Source organism: Rattus norvegicus, chromosome 17, assembly GCF_036323735.1.
Source record: "Rattus norvegicus strain BN/NHsdMcwi chromosome 17, GRCr8, whole genome shotgun sequence".
NCBI classification, from domain to species: Eukaryota; Metazoa; Chordata; class Mammalia; order Rodentia; family Muridae; genus Rattus; species Rattus norvegicus.
In genome coordinates this window covers 63,586,204-63,605,232 of record NC_086035.1, presented here as the reverse complement: position 1 = coordinate 63,605,232, position 19,029 = coordinate 63,586,204, and the positions used below count along the sequence as shown (strand labels likewise).

Sequence of the window (19,029 nt, the reverse complement as noted above, 5' to 3'; positions counted from 1 at the left end):
CCATTTTCTTCAGTGGTGCGGCTACTGGCAAGTTGCCTGTGTTCCTTTGAGTAATTAAACCCTAATTAAGTTCACTGGGCCATCAAAAGTCAAAGATAGAAATGCAAAGGGGGAAACTAGTTGGGAAGAGGAAGGGGAACAGAGGGAATGGGAGGGGGACGAGAGAGGGTAACAATACTGAATATAATCAAAAGATATTGTATATACATATCCATGTGTCCTAATGAAACCCACCATGATGTATACATAACATGCACTAGCAAAGCATATGTAAATAAACAGTCAAATTATGCTTTCTATTCTCAACCAAAGAAGTCCATGTGCACAAATTTTGTGTGACTATTTTCCCCCTGAAATAATGATAACAATTTAAGGTGAGACTGGCACACACTGGCAGGTGTAAGAACAGCCATGAGCAGAGCACCATGTTGGGAGAACAACACTGGGAACTCTTTCCCGCCTTTGCTTACGTAGACATTCAGATGTCTCCTCCACATAAGCTTTCGTGTGGATATTGCACAGGTTTCCAGGAAAAATCTGGCTCTGTGAGCAGCATCAGCGATGGAGACCTGGAGTAGCCTCGTGCTGATGTGGTAAGAACCTCAGTTTTTACCATCTCCGCCTTAGAATCTGGAGTAGACCATGAACCACTGGCCTGTTCGGAGATTCTTCTTCATTATCAAAGTCCAGAATCAATATTTTGGCTCATCATGAATTCAAAACATGCTAAAGCAATGCCTAGGTCTGTCTCATCGTCAGATTGTTGTTACAAGCATCACAAAACTATGTCTGCAGAGTTTCAGTATAGGCTGGAGTCCTTCAACTTTATGATGCGCAATACAGATATACATTCCATAGAACGCATACCCTGAATTTGAGATTTTTATTCTTTTCTTAGGACGGCTTTGTGCAGTATGATGTTCTCACACAAAGCTAGGGAGCACCAAAGAACCATTGCTCTGCCTAAGAGGGACTGGGACCAGAGGGCAAATATCTCAGCCTCTAACCACACACTGGGTTGTGGAGCCATCCCATCCCACAGGACAAGGGTAATAATGGGTAGTAAATAACGTCATTCCAATATGTGATCAATTTATCAAACAAAAATCCCACTTCTAGGTGGGAACATCTATACATACATGATAACAGAGGCATACTCAAGGGATTAGGGGAAGACACTGCTCAGCTACATAAAAGTAAAGAGGTCTGTGTGGAGGAAAAGGAGACCATTAGAGCAAAGGGGTGAGGGAGGGGACAGGAGGGACAGATAGGAAGGCAAACACTGTCATATAACATGAAGAATTGGGAAAAAAGTATCATTATGAAACTTAGCACTTCATACAAGAAATATGTGGTAATGAATTTTATAAGGCAAACAGGAAGTTGTGTCACGTGGCTTCCTCAACGATGTTAGTTACCTGCTGCACCGTGGAGTTCCCACCATTTAAAATAGCAATACCCAGCTTCAAAGTGGCAGCCACCATTGGTCCAGTTTCACCTTAAAAATACAGAAACAGTAGAACTCCTATCATTCCTCCTTGAGTGCTAACTTATGTTACCTCAAACAACAACAACAAAAATCCCTCAAAACCCATGCTTTAAATCCTTCTTACCCCACATAATCTCTGCTATGGAAAGGGGCTCACTGATGTGTGTACCAGAAAGCATAAATGCAATCACACCATAGCAAGCTCACACTGTCAACATGTTTACTACTTTCTGTGTAATGTATTCGAGAAAATATAAAAAGGAAGAATAGTAAGAAAACTTGATTTTGGAATACCGAGACATGAAAATACTAATGCTTTCAAAGCTTACTCTGTTTTTTTTTTTTTTATTAATTTGAGTATTTCTTATATACATTTCAAGTGTTATTCCCTTTCCTGGTTTCCTGTTTTAAGATACCACTTAAACCAGTGTGAGCTACTTAAAGTTCCCCTGATGGAAAATGGACTGCCCACTTTCAAGAGTGCATTTTAACTTTCATCATGTCGTGCGTCACATTCAATATAGGCATAAACTTTTTTTATGTGGCGGGTTTTCAGTTTTAAGCTAGTAGAAAAATGACAGAACATAGTTGTCCATCGTTGGTTGTATTTTCTTTCTATATGTTTTACCTCTTCTTGGGGCAAGAGGGTTTAATAGTGTATATATTACTTTCTATAAAAGCAGTACTTTCCCCCTGTTTTTATTACCTTTCCCATTTGAGTCCAAGTAACATTGAAAGTGTCGTTTTCACATCCAAACTACATTCAGTCCTTCCTCATTATTTAACCTATATACCCTGTGCTCACATGTATATAGGCTTGTAGGTAATATACAAAATAAAATACATAGTCTAGAAAATTGACTAGAAGCTGTATATAAGAAAGGATGTGAGGTGTTTTTTTTTTTTGTTGTTGTTGTTGTTTTTCTGAGATGATGTGCCCTCACTTAATGTTAGACATTCCAAGTCCACCCATGGACACAAGCTATGAAAGAGACTATGAAAATAACAGTTTTTCTTTTAAATTCTAATTTTGAAGTTTTTTTTCTTTTTTGGTGGTAGGTAAGTGCATAAAAATATATCTGATAGTGAAAGCCCACAGAAGCTCTACCCTTCTGTTCTGAGTGTACATTCTGACTATACAGAAGTTAACTCAATTGCGTGTTGTGTCTGACTAATTGTATTACGTGATTTAATTTTCACAACTTTTAAGTTATATTTAGGAATTAAAAGTGTTTTCACAAAGATGTCACTAACATGAGAAAAATAAGTCTTTAAATGGCTGGTTAATGAGGTAGGAGATCTCTTGTTTATTTTAAATGATATATTTTTAAATTCTAAGCATTTCTATCAAAATTCAGCAAATTATCGTCTGAGGACTAGGCATGGCCTCTGTCTGGTGCATGTAAATAAAGATTTATCAGAACACAAACTCTGTATCTGTATCTGTATCTGTATCTGTATCTGTATCTGTATCTGTATCTGTATCTGTATCTGTATCTGTATCTGTATCTGTATCTGTATCTGTATCTGTATCTCGTGAATGGAGCATGTGGGTGGGTGGCAGGAAGGGCAGGGATGACCCTCACTCTCGCTGGCTCTAAGCAGCATTCTTGGTGGGACTTGGATAAACCTCACCTTTCCCGGTGCTGAATGGTGCCCTCTGGGCGACAGCCACAAACCTTACCTTTGCTGGCACTGAAGGTCTGGAGAACCATCTCGGCAGCCCCGCGGTCATGCAGTCTGGCTTGCTGGTACAGAAGCTTCTGCTTTTCCATTTCCTTTTCCTGAACACAAATCCCAATCACTTATGTAGTGGCCATCAGACATCAGATCAGCTCTCTATAGACCACATTTCTAGTTATCTCTTCATGTATGGGCTCTATGACAACATTATGGACCATTTCAATACCAACAATGTTATCAAAACAGATAGGCACATATTCAACTCATGGTTTGGTTTTGTTTGTTTTTCCCTTGATATTTTTTTTCCAGATATACTTTTAGTATTGAATTATCAGGATGCATTTTGTTTCTCAATTTTAATTGGTTGATCAGTCCAAAGCCTGTTTCACACTTCATCTTTGAAACTTGCACGTTCCGATTGATACATCTGTGCATAGAGTTGGTCATTTATTTTTGGCAATCTCCTAGGTCATGGCCATAACTTGATACTGCTCAGCAAATGGCTCGAGTTGCAAGTTACCAGTGAATTACAGAAAAAACGAAAACAAAAAGAACGTTAACTCAGACGTCTTGGAGTTTAAGCAAAATTGAAAGCTGATATGGATAAAAAAGGTAGGCTTCAACTGAGTTGTGGATTTATGATACGGATCGCCCCGACTGCCCCCCAAAGGATAAGAGAAGCAATGTGCCTTTATATTTTGTGTTCTGAGGAGGTAACAAAAGAGACTGTATGGTGTCGCTAGAGCAATGGCTGGTGTTTGTTCTTTTCCACTTAAGCTACCGCTGTGAACATAAAGAAGGAAATCGTAAGGAAAATATAAAGGCACAGCGAGTTCAAGGCTGGTATGGTCATTCACTTGAGCAATCCAGTTCGCTGGAGAATTGAGACGGAACTAAGCAGTATAAGTTGCAGAATGCAAGTTGCATAGAGCCCTGTGACAGCGCGTCCATCAAAATGGCGTGGTAGAGAAGCTTAGTCAATGGGACATGAAACGCTCAATCAGCATCATGTCCGTTAACACAACGGCCAAAACATATGTGACCTAGGGCAGTAGGTGCTGCAGCAGTAGCCAGGATGACAACTGTGCTGCCGTCAACTTTCCATCCAGAGTACGGAAAATAGACATTGAGAGATGGAAGAGGTTTAAAAAATGAAGGCTTGCTCATTACAGAATATGAGAAATAAAGAACCGAAAGGAGGGGGCGGGGAGGGAGAAATGGGCTCAAACAAATGAAAAAAAGAAAGAAAGAAAAAGAAAGGAAAGGAAACCTTCAAATCAAAAGCAACCGACACAGACATTTATGCTGTTACCAGAGAGTTCTCGCCGAGGCTGGCAAATTTGTTTCTTAAATCTTTGATAATATCGTGCTGCAAAAACAAAATTGATCAGGTGTTTTTGTTGGTTTTTTTTTCCCCCATACTTTAGTCAAGAGCTCCTGTGATGAAAAATTTTTTTTCTCTTAAATTATGTGATAGGCCTAAATGGAAGCAGAGAAAAAAGAAAAGAGGCCGCTGTGCTTCATCTGTAGCCATGCTAACGCCTAAAAGGGTTGCCTTCATGTTTAAACCTCTTCCTGAGAAATCAAAAACAGAACAGAAACGAAACCACACAGACACACAAAACCGTACTGTCATTACAACACAGGTTTGAGAAAACAGAAAAAGAAGAGACCCTTTCGTCTGCTCTTTGGTCATGGTTTAATGTTCGTGATCAACATTTGATTCTTCCTTTCAGACCCAACAATCCTTGACTTCCCTCCTGTCGCCAGAGCTGGAAATGAAACCTGCATTCAACAAACCCTAACCGACTCCATCTGCAAAAGAGACTTTAGGGAACACAACGCCAAGAAATGATCACACTGGGGGATTGCCCCTTGCTATTTTCTCTAACCAAAATGGCCAGGACATTAGAAAGAACCATCCTTCTACCAAATTACAACGACAACCCTCAGAAAGCCATGAACAGCAGCTAGTGATGTTCCAAACATCCTTCAGTGCCTTTACACACAAGGGGAGATGGGAAGAATCACAATTATCAGCAACTAAAAGGAAAGAGGAGGTCTAGAAGATTTGACAAACCAAGTAACAAGGACAACAGGGCTGAGAAGCAGAGGAATGTGCTGGTTTACAATGCAAATAAGCCAAATTAGATTAAAGAAATCCACCTCCAAAAGTGAGAGTCTTAGTCTATTCTGCAGCTAATCATGTGGTTTTATAGCATCAGATTGGCCTTCATAGAGAGTTGATTCCATCTAAAAAAGAAACACTTAGAAAATTATAACTTTACCTAATGATGTATGCTTTTCAATTTCCTAAGAAACAACTTGTCTTGTGTTTACCAATATAAGAGGCATGGAAGGATGGGAACTTGTTGCAATCACAAAACCAGCAAATACTTGTCATATTATACTTGATGTAGAGGAGTTTGGAAGTGTTCAAGAAAATGAGAATGATTGTAGGACAGAAAAAGATAATATGGCACTATGGTACCATGTAGGTGTGACCATAATTTGTAGTATTAAAAGTGATATCTTGTTTGAAAAACTAAGTGAGTGGTGCATTGTGGAGATACACTTAGTTACTTTAAGCAACATTTCAATCAAACAGGACTTCAGAATTATATTAATGCAAGTGAATAATAATTACTAGATGGCCCACTTTAGTTCATTTGATATTTTCTTTCTAACTTTCATTCATTTTCAAACATTGTAACAATTTCACAGAATCTTACATCTCTGTGGGATGGGCATAATTTCTAAGGCTCTCTGATAAAATCAGAAAAGAAAAACTATGTTTTTATTCAAAGCATATTTTGCTGAAATAAAGGCTTAAGTCAACCTCACTAACATAGTCAGACAAGAGAAACACCAAGCCAGAAGTGAAAGTTCCAGCCAGCATGAGTAAGGTTCTGGGGGCAAAGTTTATTACATGGTGTGCTTTTATAGTTCATTTCTAATATGATGTGTACCTGGATTTTAGGGTACATAATGTGACTCCTTGATTCAACACTTTTAGAAATAATAGAACAAGTACGTTGAATAATACATCAGTTGGAACAGTTTCTAGCATGTCTAGTCAGTAGAATTTATTCTCTACCACAGAATGCAGGTCCACTAATGGCCCATTATAATCTATGAGAAGAATAATTCTAAAGTCAAGACTTACCACATTAGCAAGATTAAGCCAACGTGGTTTATCTTGAGCACAAGATTAATTTAAAACTGCCTTCGTTTTCTACTTGCTTTTGCTTCAAATGACTTAAATGCATAAAGGAAATGCCACACAACCCTTCTTCGACTGACCAAGCCTGACAAAAGGAAAAAAAATGGCGACCTCCATAGTTTGATCATGTGATGGTTCATCTCCATGTCAACTTAACAGGGTTTAGAATTACCTAGCCAACAAGACCAATAACTTCTGTGACTATGGAAAGTTTGCCGAAGGGTTTAACAGAGAAGAGAAGACACACCCAGAATGTAGAAGTGTCATCCATGGGTGGGGAATCTCAAATTGACTAAAATGAAGATGACTGAGCGCTAGCATTTATCTCTTTTCTGCCTCCTGACTGGAGATGCAATGTGACTGGCTGTCTCATGCTCGTGCCTCTATGGCTGCTCCCTGACGGCAGACTGCCTTTCAGCTGTAAGATAAAATGAACCCTTCCTTCCACAAGCTGCTCTTGTCAGAGCCATGAGAAAAGAATCTAATACAGATCAAAATATTACTTTGTGGGGAATAGGGAGTTAATTCAGTCCCTGTTTTTTGTTTTGTTTTGTTTTTCTGTTTTGTTTTCTTTTTTATTTAGAGAGTATAATTCTACAACCCCAGTGCCCATGGTTCTCCATTCTCAAATATAATTCTTATTTCTTATTTCTGTAGACTAAGATGGCCTTGAACTCACAGAACTCCACCTGCCTCTCTGTCTCCTGAATGCCGGGATTAAAATCATACACTACCACACCTGGCCCTCTTAATTCTAACCTAAATGAATTCTGTACAAGTAGTTGCCTCTTAATAGAGCTCCTGTTCCTAACTGTGCAATACTGCATCTCTCTATCTTACTGCATTATATATAACTACATGATATTCTATGTATCAAGTGAGAAAAAAACAATGATACAGATGTATTCAAGTTAAAATGTTATTTCCTGTATAATATTTTACTGTGAAATATTTTTATTCACACCGACAGAAATTTTTTCCTCTTCCACCTTATTCCAAGTTCTCAGAGCAATAAAAAAAAATTGACATCTTGACCAAATATTAAGGCGTTAGGAACTGTGAGATTGTCCTCAGCAGTAAGAAGAACATACATGTTACAAACAGAAAACCCAGAAAAAATTAAAAGTAGGTATGACCTCAGATTTCCAGGGTCAAGATCTTCATTTTAAGCCATCCAAGGTGGCCTGCTGAAGGCCACCTAACACACAGGTGACCACTCAGGTCTCTGGCACTGTACAGGCAGCTCTATATGGCAGGCTCATTCTGCTGTGACAGTCCCTCTCAATGGACTTCTTTGATTTTCTTTAGAGAAAGTACTATCTATGAAACAGAACAATAACACCAGACCCTTAGAGAGCTAACCATATGAGAAGCAGTGTTCTGAGAGTTTTACGAGTGTTAACTAATTTAATGCTCAAAAGGACTGTGTACAGTAATATCTGTAATTTGTCCTTTTTTTTTTTTCAAAACAGGGAACCTGAGGATACAGCTCACATAGGTAGGCGATGTAGGTGGGATTCGAACATGGGCATTTTATCCAAGTGTCTGCATTCTCATTGACTCTGTTCTTTCTTATTTATTCTATATAACTTGGTCAAGGAAAAGATTCATCCAAGATTATTTTTTAAAAGCCTTGTCAGGTGGCTCAAATTATTGTATGTGTAAAAAATAGGCCACTGTAACTTTAAATACATGTCCTCTCCACACTGTGGAAAAGTCATATATTCAGATGCATGTGTTATATGCATATGCATTGTAAAGGAGTGTGCTCCCTGGGAGCTTTCTCATATGAGACTTAGCATCCCACATCCACCTAATTTCTTTCTGTCTGTCTCTGTCTGTCTCTGTCTCTGTCTCTGTCTCTCTGTCTCTGTCTGTCTCTGTCTCTGTCTGTCTCTGTCTCTGTCTCTCTCTCTCTCTCTCTCTCTCTCTCCCCCCCCCCCTTAGACTGGATTCTGAGCCCTAAAGGGCCCGTAAGAGGCGATGATTATGAAATCTCAATGTGACCACTCCTCCAACCATCCACCAAGGAGACTCCATCCTGATGGAGAAGGGCAGGCTTCAGGGTTGGGCTCTGGACAAACTGGAGCTAAGGTGGCTCTGGCTTCCTGGGAGTTGGTTGAAAAAGCCAATGACTACCAGGAGGCATGAAGAGATAAACTTCTGTTACCAAGACAACATTAAAGACACTCATCCTTTTTCACATCCTGCAGAAGCCACTGAGCCACATATATGCACAAGGCCTCTTGGAGGCCTCCCATCACTAAGTAGCCAAGGGTACCATTCAGCAGCTATGATTATTTCACGTATTTCTTTAATTCCTTCTAGCATGTCACTTCTTTCATAACTCTTACTTCCATGGAACCATGATACTCACCCCTAATGACATGTCAGCACTCAAGCTGTTTACCAGGAGATCTGAGCTAGCAGCACAGAGTATGAGATTGACAGGTCGATAAACATAAATGAAGCTGGCAGATGGTATCCGAGTTCTACCCAACTCCTTAGCCTGTGGCCCTATATGACTCATTTGTGATGCTTTAGTCTGTATCCTAGATGGGTAACAGCTTCCATTGGTAAGTGTTGAAGATTTGCAATTTCCTTGATAAAGGAATTGCTAGACCAATATTTTATAATCATAATTCTAACTCTGACTCTTAGGCATTTCAGGTTCTTATTGCTAAAGAAACCTATCCAGAATTCAAATTATATAGTTCCTTGGGACAGAATATCTTTATTCAATTCAGTCTTTTAAAACTACTGAAACAAAATTGGAATTCTTCAAAGCTAAATCTTCAGAGGGGCCCAGCATATGTTATGCATCACTGGGAAGTATTATCTATTATCAGCTCATTAAACATTTTGGCTCTAAATAGATTCTTTAATCCTCTGTGTCATGTCTTGAGCCATAAACTAGGTACTGGTCTGAGTACTGCAGCACACACGATAGATACACCATTAGCTGCGTCTGAGACACAGCCAGAGGAGAACACCCAAAGCTCCTTAACCCTTACCAGAGTGCGAGCTCTACCACGGGCAAATTTAATACTTAGGACTCCAGAAAGTGTCCTGAATCCAAATTACAGTAGTAGTAGTAGTAGTAGTAGTAGTAGTAGTAGAAGAAGAAGAAGAAGAAGAAGAAGAAGAAGAAGAAGAAGAAGAAGAAGAAGTAGTAGTAGTAGTAGTAATAGCAGCAGCAGCAGCAACAGTTGTAGTAATGATAATAAAAATGGGACCTCACCCGCGGATCCCGGCCCGCAGCAGCTCTCTGCTCCCAGACCCGGTGAGAGAGAGACCCAACCGCCTGGTCAGGTGGGCACTCCTGAGGCTGCAGAGCGGAAGAGACCACCAACACTGCTCACCCCTGCCCACATCCCTGGCCCAAGAGGAAACTGTATAAGGCCTCTGGGCTCCCGTGGGGGAGGGCCCAGGAGCGGCAGGACCCCTGCCACAGACACCGCCGGACCCTGAAGGAAACAGACCGGATAAACAGTTCTCTGCACCCAAATCCCGTGGGAGGGAGAGCTAAACCTTCAGAGAGGCAGACAGGCCTGGGAAACCAGAAGAGACTGCTCCCTGCACACACATCTCGGACGCCAGAGGAAAAAGCCAAAGACCATCTGGAACCCTGGTGCACTGAAGCTCCCGGAAGGGGCGGCACAGGTCTTCCTGGTTGCTGCCGCTGCAGAGAGCCCCTGGACAGCACCCCACGAGCAAACCTGAGCCTCGGGACCACAGGTAAGACCAAATTTTCTGCTGCAAGAAAGCTGCCTGGTGAACTCAAGACACAGGCCCACAGGAACAGCTGAAGACCTGTAGAGAGGAAAAACTACACGCCCGAAAGCAGAACACTCTGTCCCCATAACTGACTGAAAGAGAGGAAAACAGGTATACAGCACTCCTGACACACAGGCTTATAGGACAGTCTAGCCACTGTCAGAAATAGCAGAACAAAGTAACACTAGAGATAATCTGATGGCGAGAGGCAAGCGCAGGAACCCAAGCAACAGAAACCAAGACTACATGCCATCATCGGAGCCCAATTCTCCCACCAAAACAAACATGGAATATCCAAACACACCAGAAAAGCAAGATCTAGTTTCAAAATCATATTTGATCATGATGCTGGAGGACTTCAGGAAAGACCTGAACACACTTAGGGAAGCACAGGAAAACATTAATAAACAAGTAGAAGCCTACAGAGAGGAATCGCAAAAATCCCTGAAAGAATTCCAGGAAAACACAATCAAACAGTTGAAGGAATTAAAAATGGAAATAGAAGCAATCAAGAAAGAACACATGGAAACAACCCTGGATATAGAAAACCAAAAGAAGAGACAAGGAGCTCTAGATACAAGCTTCACCAACAGAATACAAGAGATGGAAGAGAGAATCTCAGGAGCAGAAGATTCCATAGAAATCATTGACTCAACTGTCAAAGATAATGTAAAGCGGAAAAAGCTACTGGTCCAAAACATACAGGAAATCCAGGACTCAATGAGAAGATCAAACCTAAGGATAATAGGTATAGAAGAGAGTGAAGACTCCCAGCTCAAAGGACCAGTAAATATCTTCAACAAAATCATAGAAGAAAACTTCCCTAACCTAAAAAAAGAGATACCCATAGACATACAGGAAGCCTACAGAACTCCAAATAGATTGGACCAGAAAAGAAACACCTCCCGTCACATAATTGTCAAAACACCAAACGCACAAAATAAAGAAAGAATATTAAAAGCAGTAAGGGAAAAAGGTCAAGTAACATATAAAGGGAGACCTATCAGAATCACACCAGACTTCTCGCCAGAAACTATGAAGGCCAGAAGATCCTGGACTGATGTTATACAGACCCTAAGAGAACACAAATGCCAGCCCAGATTACTGTATCCAGCAAAACTCTCAATTAACATTGATGGAGAAACCAAGATATTCCATGACAAAACCAAATTTACACAATATCTTTCTACAAATCCAGCACTACAAAGGATAATAAATGGTAAAGCCCAACATAAGGAGGCAAGCTATACCCTAGAAGAAGCAAGAAACTAATCGTCTTGGCAACAAAACAAAGAGAATGAAAGCACACAAACATAACCTCACATCAAATATGAATATAACGGGAAGCAATAATCACTATTCCTTAATATCTCTCAATATCAATGGCCTCAACTCCCCAATAAAAAGACATAGATTAACAAACTGGATACGCAACGAGGACCCTGCATTCTGCTGCCTACAGGAAACACACCTCAGAGACAAAGACAGACACTACCTCAGAGTGAAAGGCTGGAAAACAACTTTCCAAGCAAATGGTCAGAAGAAGCAAGCTGGAGTAGCCATTCTAATATCAAATAAAATCAATTTCCAACTAAAAGTCATCAAAAAAGATAAGGAAGGACACTTCATATTCATCAAAGGAAAAATCAACCAAGATGAACTCTCAATCCTAAATATCTATGCCCCAAATACAAGGGCACCTACATATGTAAAAGAAACCTTACTAAAGCTCAAAACACACATTGCACCTCACACAATAATAGTGGGAGATTTCAACACCCCACTCTCATCAATGGACAGATCATGGAAACAGAAATTAAACAGTGATGTAGACAGACTAAGAGAAGTCATGAGCCAAATGGACTTAACGGATATTTATAGAACATTCTATCCTAAAGCAAAAGGATATACCTTCTTCTCAGCTCCTCATGGTACTTTCTCCAAAATTGACCATATAATTGGTCAAAAAACGGGCCTCAACAGGTACAGAAAGATAGAAATAATCCCATGCGTGCTATCGGACCACCACGGCCTAAAACTGGTCTTCAATAACAATAAGGGAAGAATGCCCACATATACGTGGAAATTGAACAATGCTCTACTCAATGATAACCTGGTCAAGGAAGAAATAAAGAAAGAAATTAAAAACTTTTTAGAATTTAATGAAAATGAAGATACAACATACTCAAACTTATGGGACACAATGAAAGCTGTGCTAAGAGGAAAACTCATAGCGCTGAGTGCCTGCAGAAAGAAACAGGAAAGAGCATATGTCAGCAGCTTGACAGCACACCTAAAAGCTCTAGAACAAAAAGAAGCAAATACACCCAGGAGGAGTAGAAGGCAGGAAATAATCAAACTCAGAGCTGAAATCAACCAAGTAGAAACAAAAAGGACCATAGAAAGAATCAACAGAACCAAAAGTTGGTTCTTTGAGAAAATCAACAAGATAGATAAACCCTTAGCCAGACTAACGAGAGGACACAGAGAGTGTGTCCAAATTAACAAAATCAGAAATGAAAAGGGAGACATAACTACAGATTCGGAGGAAATTCAAAAAATCATCAGATCTTACTATAAAAACCTATATTCAACAAAATTTGAAAATCTTCAGGAAATGGACAATTTCCTAGACAGATACCAGGTATCGAAGTTAAATCAGGAACAGATAAACCAGTTAAACAACCCCATAACTCCTAAGGAAATAGAAGCAGTCATTAAAGGTCTCCCAACCAAAAAGAGCCCAGGTCCAGACGGGTTTAGTGCAGAATTCTATCAAACCTTCATAGAAGACCTCATACCAATATTATCCAAACTATTCCACAAAATTGAAACAGATGGAGCCCTACCGAATTCCTTCTACGAAGCCACAATTACTCTTATACCTAAACCACACAAAGACACAACAGAGAAAGAGAACTTCAGACCAATTTCCCTTATGAATATCGACGCAAAAATACTCAATAAAATTCTGGCAAACCGAATTCAAGAGCACATCAAAACAATCATCCACCATGATCAAGTAGGCTTCATCCCAGGCATGCAGGGATGGTTTAATATACGGAAAACCATCAACGTGATCCATTATATAAACAAACTGAAAGAACAGAACCACATGATCATTTCATTAGATGCTGAGAAAGCATTTGACAAAATTCAACACCCCTTCATGATAAAAGTCCTGGAAAGAATAGGAATTCAAGGCCCATACCTAAACATAGTAAAAGCCATATACAGCAAACCAGTTGCTAACATTAAACTAAATGGAGAGAAACTTGAAGCAATCCCACTAAAATCAGGGACTAGACAAGGCTGCCCACTCTCTCCCTACTTATTCAATATAGTTCTTGAAGTTCTAGCCAGAGCAATCAGACAACAAAAGGAGATCAAAGGGATACAGATCGGAAAAGAAGAGGTCAAAATATCACTATTTGCAGATGACATGATAGTATATTTAAGTGATCCCAAAAGTTCCACCAGAGAACTACTAAAGCTGATAAACAACTTCAGCAAAGTGGCTGGGTATAAAATTAACTCAAATAAATCAGTTGCCTTCCTCTATACAAAAGAGAAACAAGCCGAGAAAGAAATTAGGGAAACGACACCCTTCATAATAGACCCAAATAATATAAAGTACCTCGGTGTGACTTTAACCAAGCAAGTAAAAGATCTGTACAATAAGAACTTCAAGACACTGAGGAAAGAAATTGAAGAAGACCTCAGAAGATGGAAAGATCTCCCATGCTCATGGATTGGCAGGATTAATATGGTAAAAATGGCCATTTTACCAAAAGCAATCTACAGATTCAATGCAATCCCCATCAAAATACCAATCCAATTCTTCAAAGAGTTAGACAGAACAATTTGCAAATTCATCTGGAATAACAAAAAACCCAGGATAGCTAAAGCTATCCTCAACAATAAAAGGACTTCAGGGGGAATCACTATCCCTGAACTCAAGCAGTATTACAGAGCAATAGTGATAAAAACTGCATGGTATTGGTACAGAGACAGACAGATAGACCAATGGAATAGAATTGAAGACCCAGAAATGAACCCACACACCTATGGTCACTTGATTTTTGACAAAGGAGCCAAAACCATCCAATGGAAAAAAGATAGTATTTTCAGCAAATGGTGCTGGTTCAACTGGAGGGCAACATGTAGAAGAATGCAGATCGATCCATGCTTATCACCCTGTACAAAGCTTAAGTCCAAGTGGATCAAGGACCTCCACATCAAACCAGACACACTCAAACTAATAGAAGAAAAACTAGGGAAGCATCTGGAACACATGGGCACTGGAAAAAATTTCCTGAACAAAACACCAATGGCTTATGCTCTAAGATCAAGAATCAACAAATGGGATCTCATAAAACTGCAAAGCTTCTGTAAGGCAAAGGACACTGTGGTTAGGACAAAACGGCAACCAACAGATTGGGAAAAGATCTTTACCAATCCTACAACAGATAGAGGCCTTATTTCCAAAATATACAAAGAACTCAAGAAGTTAGACCGCAGGGAAACAAATAACCCTATTAAAAAATGGGGTTCAGAGCTAAACAAAGAATTCACAGCTGAGGAATGCCGAATGGCTGAGAAACACCTAAAGAAATGTTCAACATCTTTAGTCATAAGGGAAATGCAAATCAAAACAACCCTGAGATTTCACCTCACACCAGTGCGATTGGCTAAGATCAAAAACTCAGGTGACAGCAGATGCTGGCGAGGATGTGGAGAAAGAGGAACACTCCTCCATTGTTGGTGGGATTGCAGACTGGTAAAACCATTCTGGAAATCAGTCTGGAGGTTCCTCAGAAAATTGGACATTGAACTGCCTGATGATCCAGCTATACCTCTCTTGGGCATATACCCAAAAGATGCCTCAACATATAAAAGAGACACGTGCTCCACTATGTTCATCGCAGCCTTATTTATAATAGCCAGAAGCTGGAAAGAACCCAGATGCCCTTCAACAGAGGAATGGATACAGAAAATGTGGTACATCTACACAATGGAATATTACTCAGCTATCAAAAACAACGAGTTTATGAAATTCGTAGGCAAATGGTTGGAACTGGAAAATATCATCCTGAGTGAGCTAACCCAATCACAGAAAGACATACATGGTATGCACTCATTGATAAGTGGCTATTAGCCCAAATGCTTGAATTACCCTAGATCCCTAGAACAAACGAAACTCAAGACGGATGATCAAAATGTGAATGCTTCACTCCTTCTTTAAATGAGGAAAAAGAATACCCTTGGCAGGGAAGGGAGAGGCAAAGATTAAAACAGAGACTGAAGGAACACCCATTCAGAGCCTGCCCCACATGTGGCCCATACATATACAGCCACCCAATTAGACAAGATGGATGAAGCAAAGAAGTGCAGACCGACAGGAGCCGGATGTAGATCGCTCCTGAGAGACACAGCCAGAATACAGCAAATATAGAGGCGAATGCCAGCAGCAAACCACTGAACTGAGAATAGGTCCCCTATTGAAGGAATCAGAGAAAGAACTGGAAGAGCTTGAAGGGGCTCGAGACCCCAAAAGTACAACAATGCCAAGCAACCAGAGCTTCCAGGGACTAAGCCACTACCTAAAGACTATACATGGACTGACCCTGGACTCTGACCCCATAGGTAGCAATGAATATCCTAGTAAGAGCACCAGTGGAAGGGGAAGCCCTGGGTCCTGCTAAGACTGAACCCACAGTGAACTAGTCTATGGGGGGAGGGCGGCAATGGGGGGAGGGTTGGGAGGGGAACACCCATAAGGAAGGGGAGGGGGGAGGGGGATGTTTGCCCGGAAACCGGGAAAGGGAATAACACTCGAAATGTATATAAGAAATACTCAAGTTAATAAAAAAATAAAAAAATAAAAAAATAAAAATGGGACCTCAGAGGTACTAAGGTACCTGAGACTATGTTATCTGAGTTGGAACTGAGAACTAACAAAGGGATCTGACTTTGCATATGAGAAGGACAGCCTCGAAGAGAGAAGTCTGTCTTCTACCCTTTTCCCTTGCCAGGTCACCGTCACCAACTTAGATTTTCATTGGGTTGTAAAACTGTATTTTAGAATCTTAAATGAAACTGTTTTTAGGAAGTTAAAATGTGCTTACTGAGTTATATTTTCAAATGGATATTGTATTTTTAACCTTGGGCGCATGAATACATATGCCCACAGAGGCCAGGAGAGGGCATCCGATCTTTTGGAGCTGAAGTTAGAGGTGGTCGTGAACTGCCCTGTGTGGCTGCTGTGAACCTAACTTGGGTCTCTGCAGTCAGAGGAGCACTATGCCTTCTGAACCAAGGAGCCAGCTCCCAAGCGCAGACTATTTTAAAGTCATATCCTCAATTGCTCAACAGGAACAGCTAACAATAATGTTTCCATGGAGTCTGATAAATTTGAAAGGTAAATAAAGCATTCGACTAAAATAGTTGACTTGTTGGGTGTACCTGAAAAAAAAAAGAATATGCTGGCCTCTTCCAAAGATTTAATTGCTCTTTTATGATTTAAATATTGAAGTAACCACAGATCTAAAAATAATGATAAAGTTTGCTGTTATGGATTTAAATGGGCAGCTACGAAGCAGTTTTGTATTATATTATAGGGGAAATAAAGAACTCATTCTTAGACTTGATATGTAAGCCAGAAGAGCTTCAGCAGGACTGCACCAATAAAACACACAAGTGATGAGAGAGAAGAAAAAGAGTTGGCATTTTGATCCCCATTTACCATTTTCTGTGATTTTTTTTTTAAATTTTCTTGCATTAGCCAATGGGGGGAGTTTTCTTATAATAACACATTTCTTATCATAGCTGCTTCTGTATTCTCCTGGACATCTTAGCTAACTATGTTATAAAGAACTTGAGTAGAAGCTATGGCCAGTCTTAATAACCCACCAGTCAGTGACTGGGATAAAATTCATGTCCCACATACTTTTTAATTCTTTCCAAGCTTACGTAACATAATTTGTCCTACGAGTTATTGAAACTGCCAAGTAGTACTTCAGTCAGTTTACCTTAAGGGGAAAATTCCACAATTAGATTACACAGACATTACATCAAACAACTAACTAGACACCGCAGTGTGAACATCCTCTAAAGGGATGAAGAAAATAACCGACCAGTTGTCTGGGTAAACGTGTTTCCTGTTTTTGTTCGCCTCGAGTGGTCAGCCTCGGAGTAGATGGTTTTTATAGGTAACGGATTGCATACGACTTGTTTTTAAACTGAGAAATGCAATGACCCTTATTCATATAGCATGCATATGCAAAGAGCAGCATGTTACTGAATTAGGTATAAATCTCCAACATCACACAGAAATCAGAAAACTACTGGTGTGTAAGTAAAAATACTCACACATGGATGACTGTTTTACTTATGAGCGAGTGGCAATCTCCAGGAGCTTTAAAATCCTTTCTTAGGCTGGCCACAAGCTGCTGGCCCACTTCTCCTATTCGAGGATTAACAATCAGGTCTCACTAGATGAACTTGACTAATGATTTAAACCCAGAAGCAGCCTTCCTTTCAGTTGGCCCCAGCTCTGTACTGTGGCTGACTCTTCTCCCCAGCCTGACCCACCTCCTACTCTCTGAACATCACGTTTGTCCTGTCAACCTTTCCAAACATCTCAAAAGCCTGCAAGTTTGGGCCTGTAAATCAATTCCCCTGGTTTTCAGATCCCTAAGACTGGCTATTCATTCAACCTTCTCAGTAATTTGTCTGGCTAGAAACTCCTCATCCTGTTCCATCCCTATCCACTCCTCTTGGCACCCCTATCAGGGACTCTTGCTCATAAGCACCCATGCTAACCAGGAAGCCAAGTGTTTGATTAATGTTAGAAAGCTCTTTCATGTTTCCATCACTTAATAATTCATATGAGTTCTATCTAAGGTGAAAATCAAAATTTAAGATATCATTATTGGAGCCACCATTAACTATTATAGAAGCTCATGCTGTTTTTCAGTATGATGTCCACTATGTGCCATGGGCTGTGGTATCCACCAGATTGGGGCTGAATCTGACGTTGTCATCCACTTGGATTTTTTTAGATTACAATGATCCAGATATCTAATAAGAACACCATATTCCAGTGAGCTATAAACATTACAATTTGTTTCTTCTAAATAGATTCTTAATAGCCATCATTCCAGAAATAAAACCATTAAGAGCATTGCCTTCCAGGAATATTTATGATCAACTTTGCTGTTAAAAGTAGCCTCATGAAAATAAAACTCAAACTTCACAGAAATCATACAAAGGAAAAACATCATGTAATTCTAGGTCGAAATGTCTTCCATTTGCAAAACTTCCAGATGAAATATTTGAAATGCCAAGAGGCAGAAACCGTCATCTGGTGTCCTTTTCATTTAATGAAGTGCCAAAAGTCAATGTTAAAATTATGATACATACATCCCAGGTACTAATTAAAGAACAAAAACAAAACACAAAGAAAGAAAGGGGAAAAAAGAGAAGAAAAGAAAAGGCCGTTTTCCTGTGTCTTCTTTAAATAAGAAGTCTGGTACAAGTCACATTCAGAGTGCAAGGCTGAGGCCCTTTCTTGTACAAGACAATTTCTAATTATACATTCATCCACTAAATGACCGGACTCATCCAGATCAATATACAGCTGAGAGTGAGCACGGAGGACACGATTTCAAAACATGAGTCATTTAAATTGGCAAGAAGAATAAACCAAAGAAGGGATGCTACGCACTACAGACTGGCAGAGCGATTCTGAAGACCTCTTCTCACAAAAGAGTCCAAGACTTTGGGTCTAATACAGGTAAATGCCACAAGAAACTGAAACTCAGACCCAGACAGATACACACATACACATGTCTTT

The 19,029-nt window shown here is 40.0% G+C and overlaps 1 protein-coding gene and 1 long non-coding RNA gene across 18 annotated transcripts in view; both read right to left on the bottom strand.

Annotated features, from left to right (window-relative positions):
* Ryr2 (ryanodine receptor 2) overlaps window positions 1-19,029 on the bottom strand; it is a 585,615-nt gene that overhangs the window by 61,909 nt on the left and 504,677 nt on the right. For 10 of the 17 annotated variants that reach the window (NM_032078.3, NM_001191043.3, XM_063276756.1 and 7 more), the window contains 2 exons: window positions 3,174-3,273; window positions 1,419-1,498 (listed from right to left, as the gene is read on the bottom strand). In NM_032078.3, coding sequence (NP_114467.2) covers window positions 1,419-1,498; window positions 3,174-3,273 — 180 coding nt within the window. Of the gene's footprint in view, window positions 1-1,418; window positions 1,499-3,173; window positions 3,274-4,484; window positions 4,542-19,029 lie in introns of all 17 variants that reach the window. The other 7 variants (XM_063276749.1, XM_063276751.1, XM_063276752.1 and 4 more) reach the window with 1 other exon arrangement.
* LOC134482861 (uncharacterized) lies at window positions 7,105-19,025 on the bottom strand. Its single transcript, XR_010059483.1, has 2 exons — window positions 16,075-19,025; window positions 7,105-9,631 (listed from the first exon to the last, which is right to left on the bottom strand). It is a non-coding gene; the product is annotated as an uncharacterized LOC134482861 (long non-coding RNA).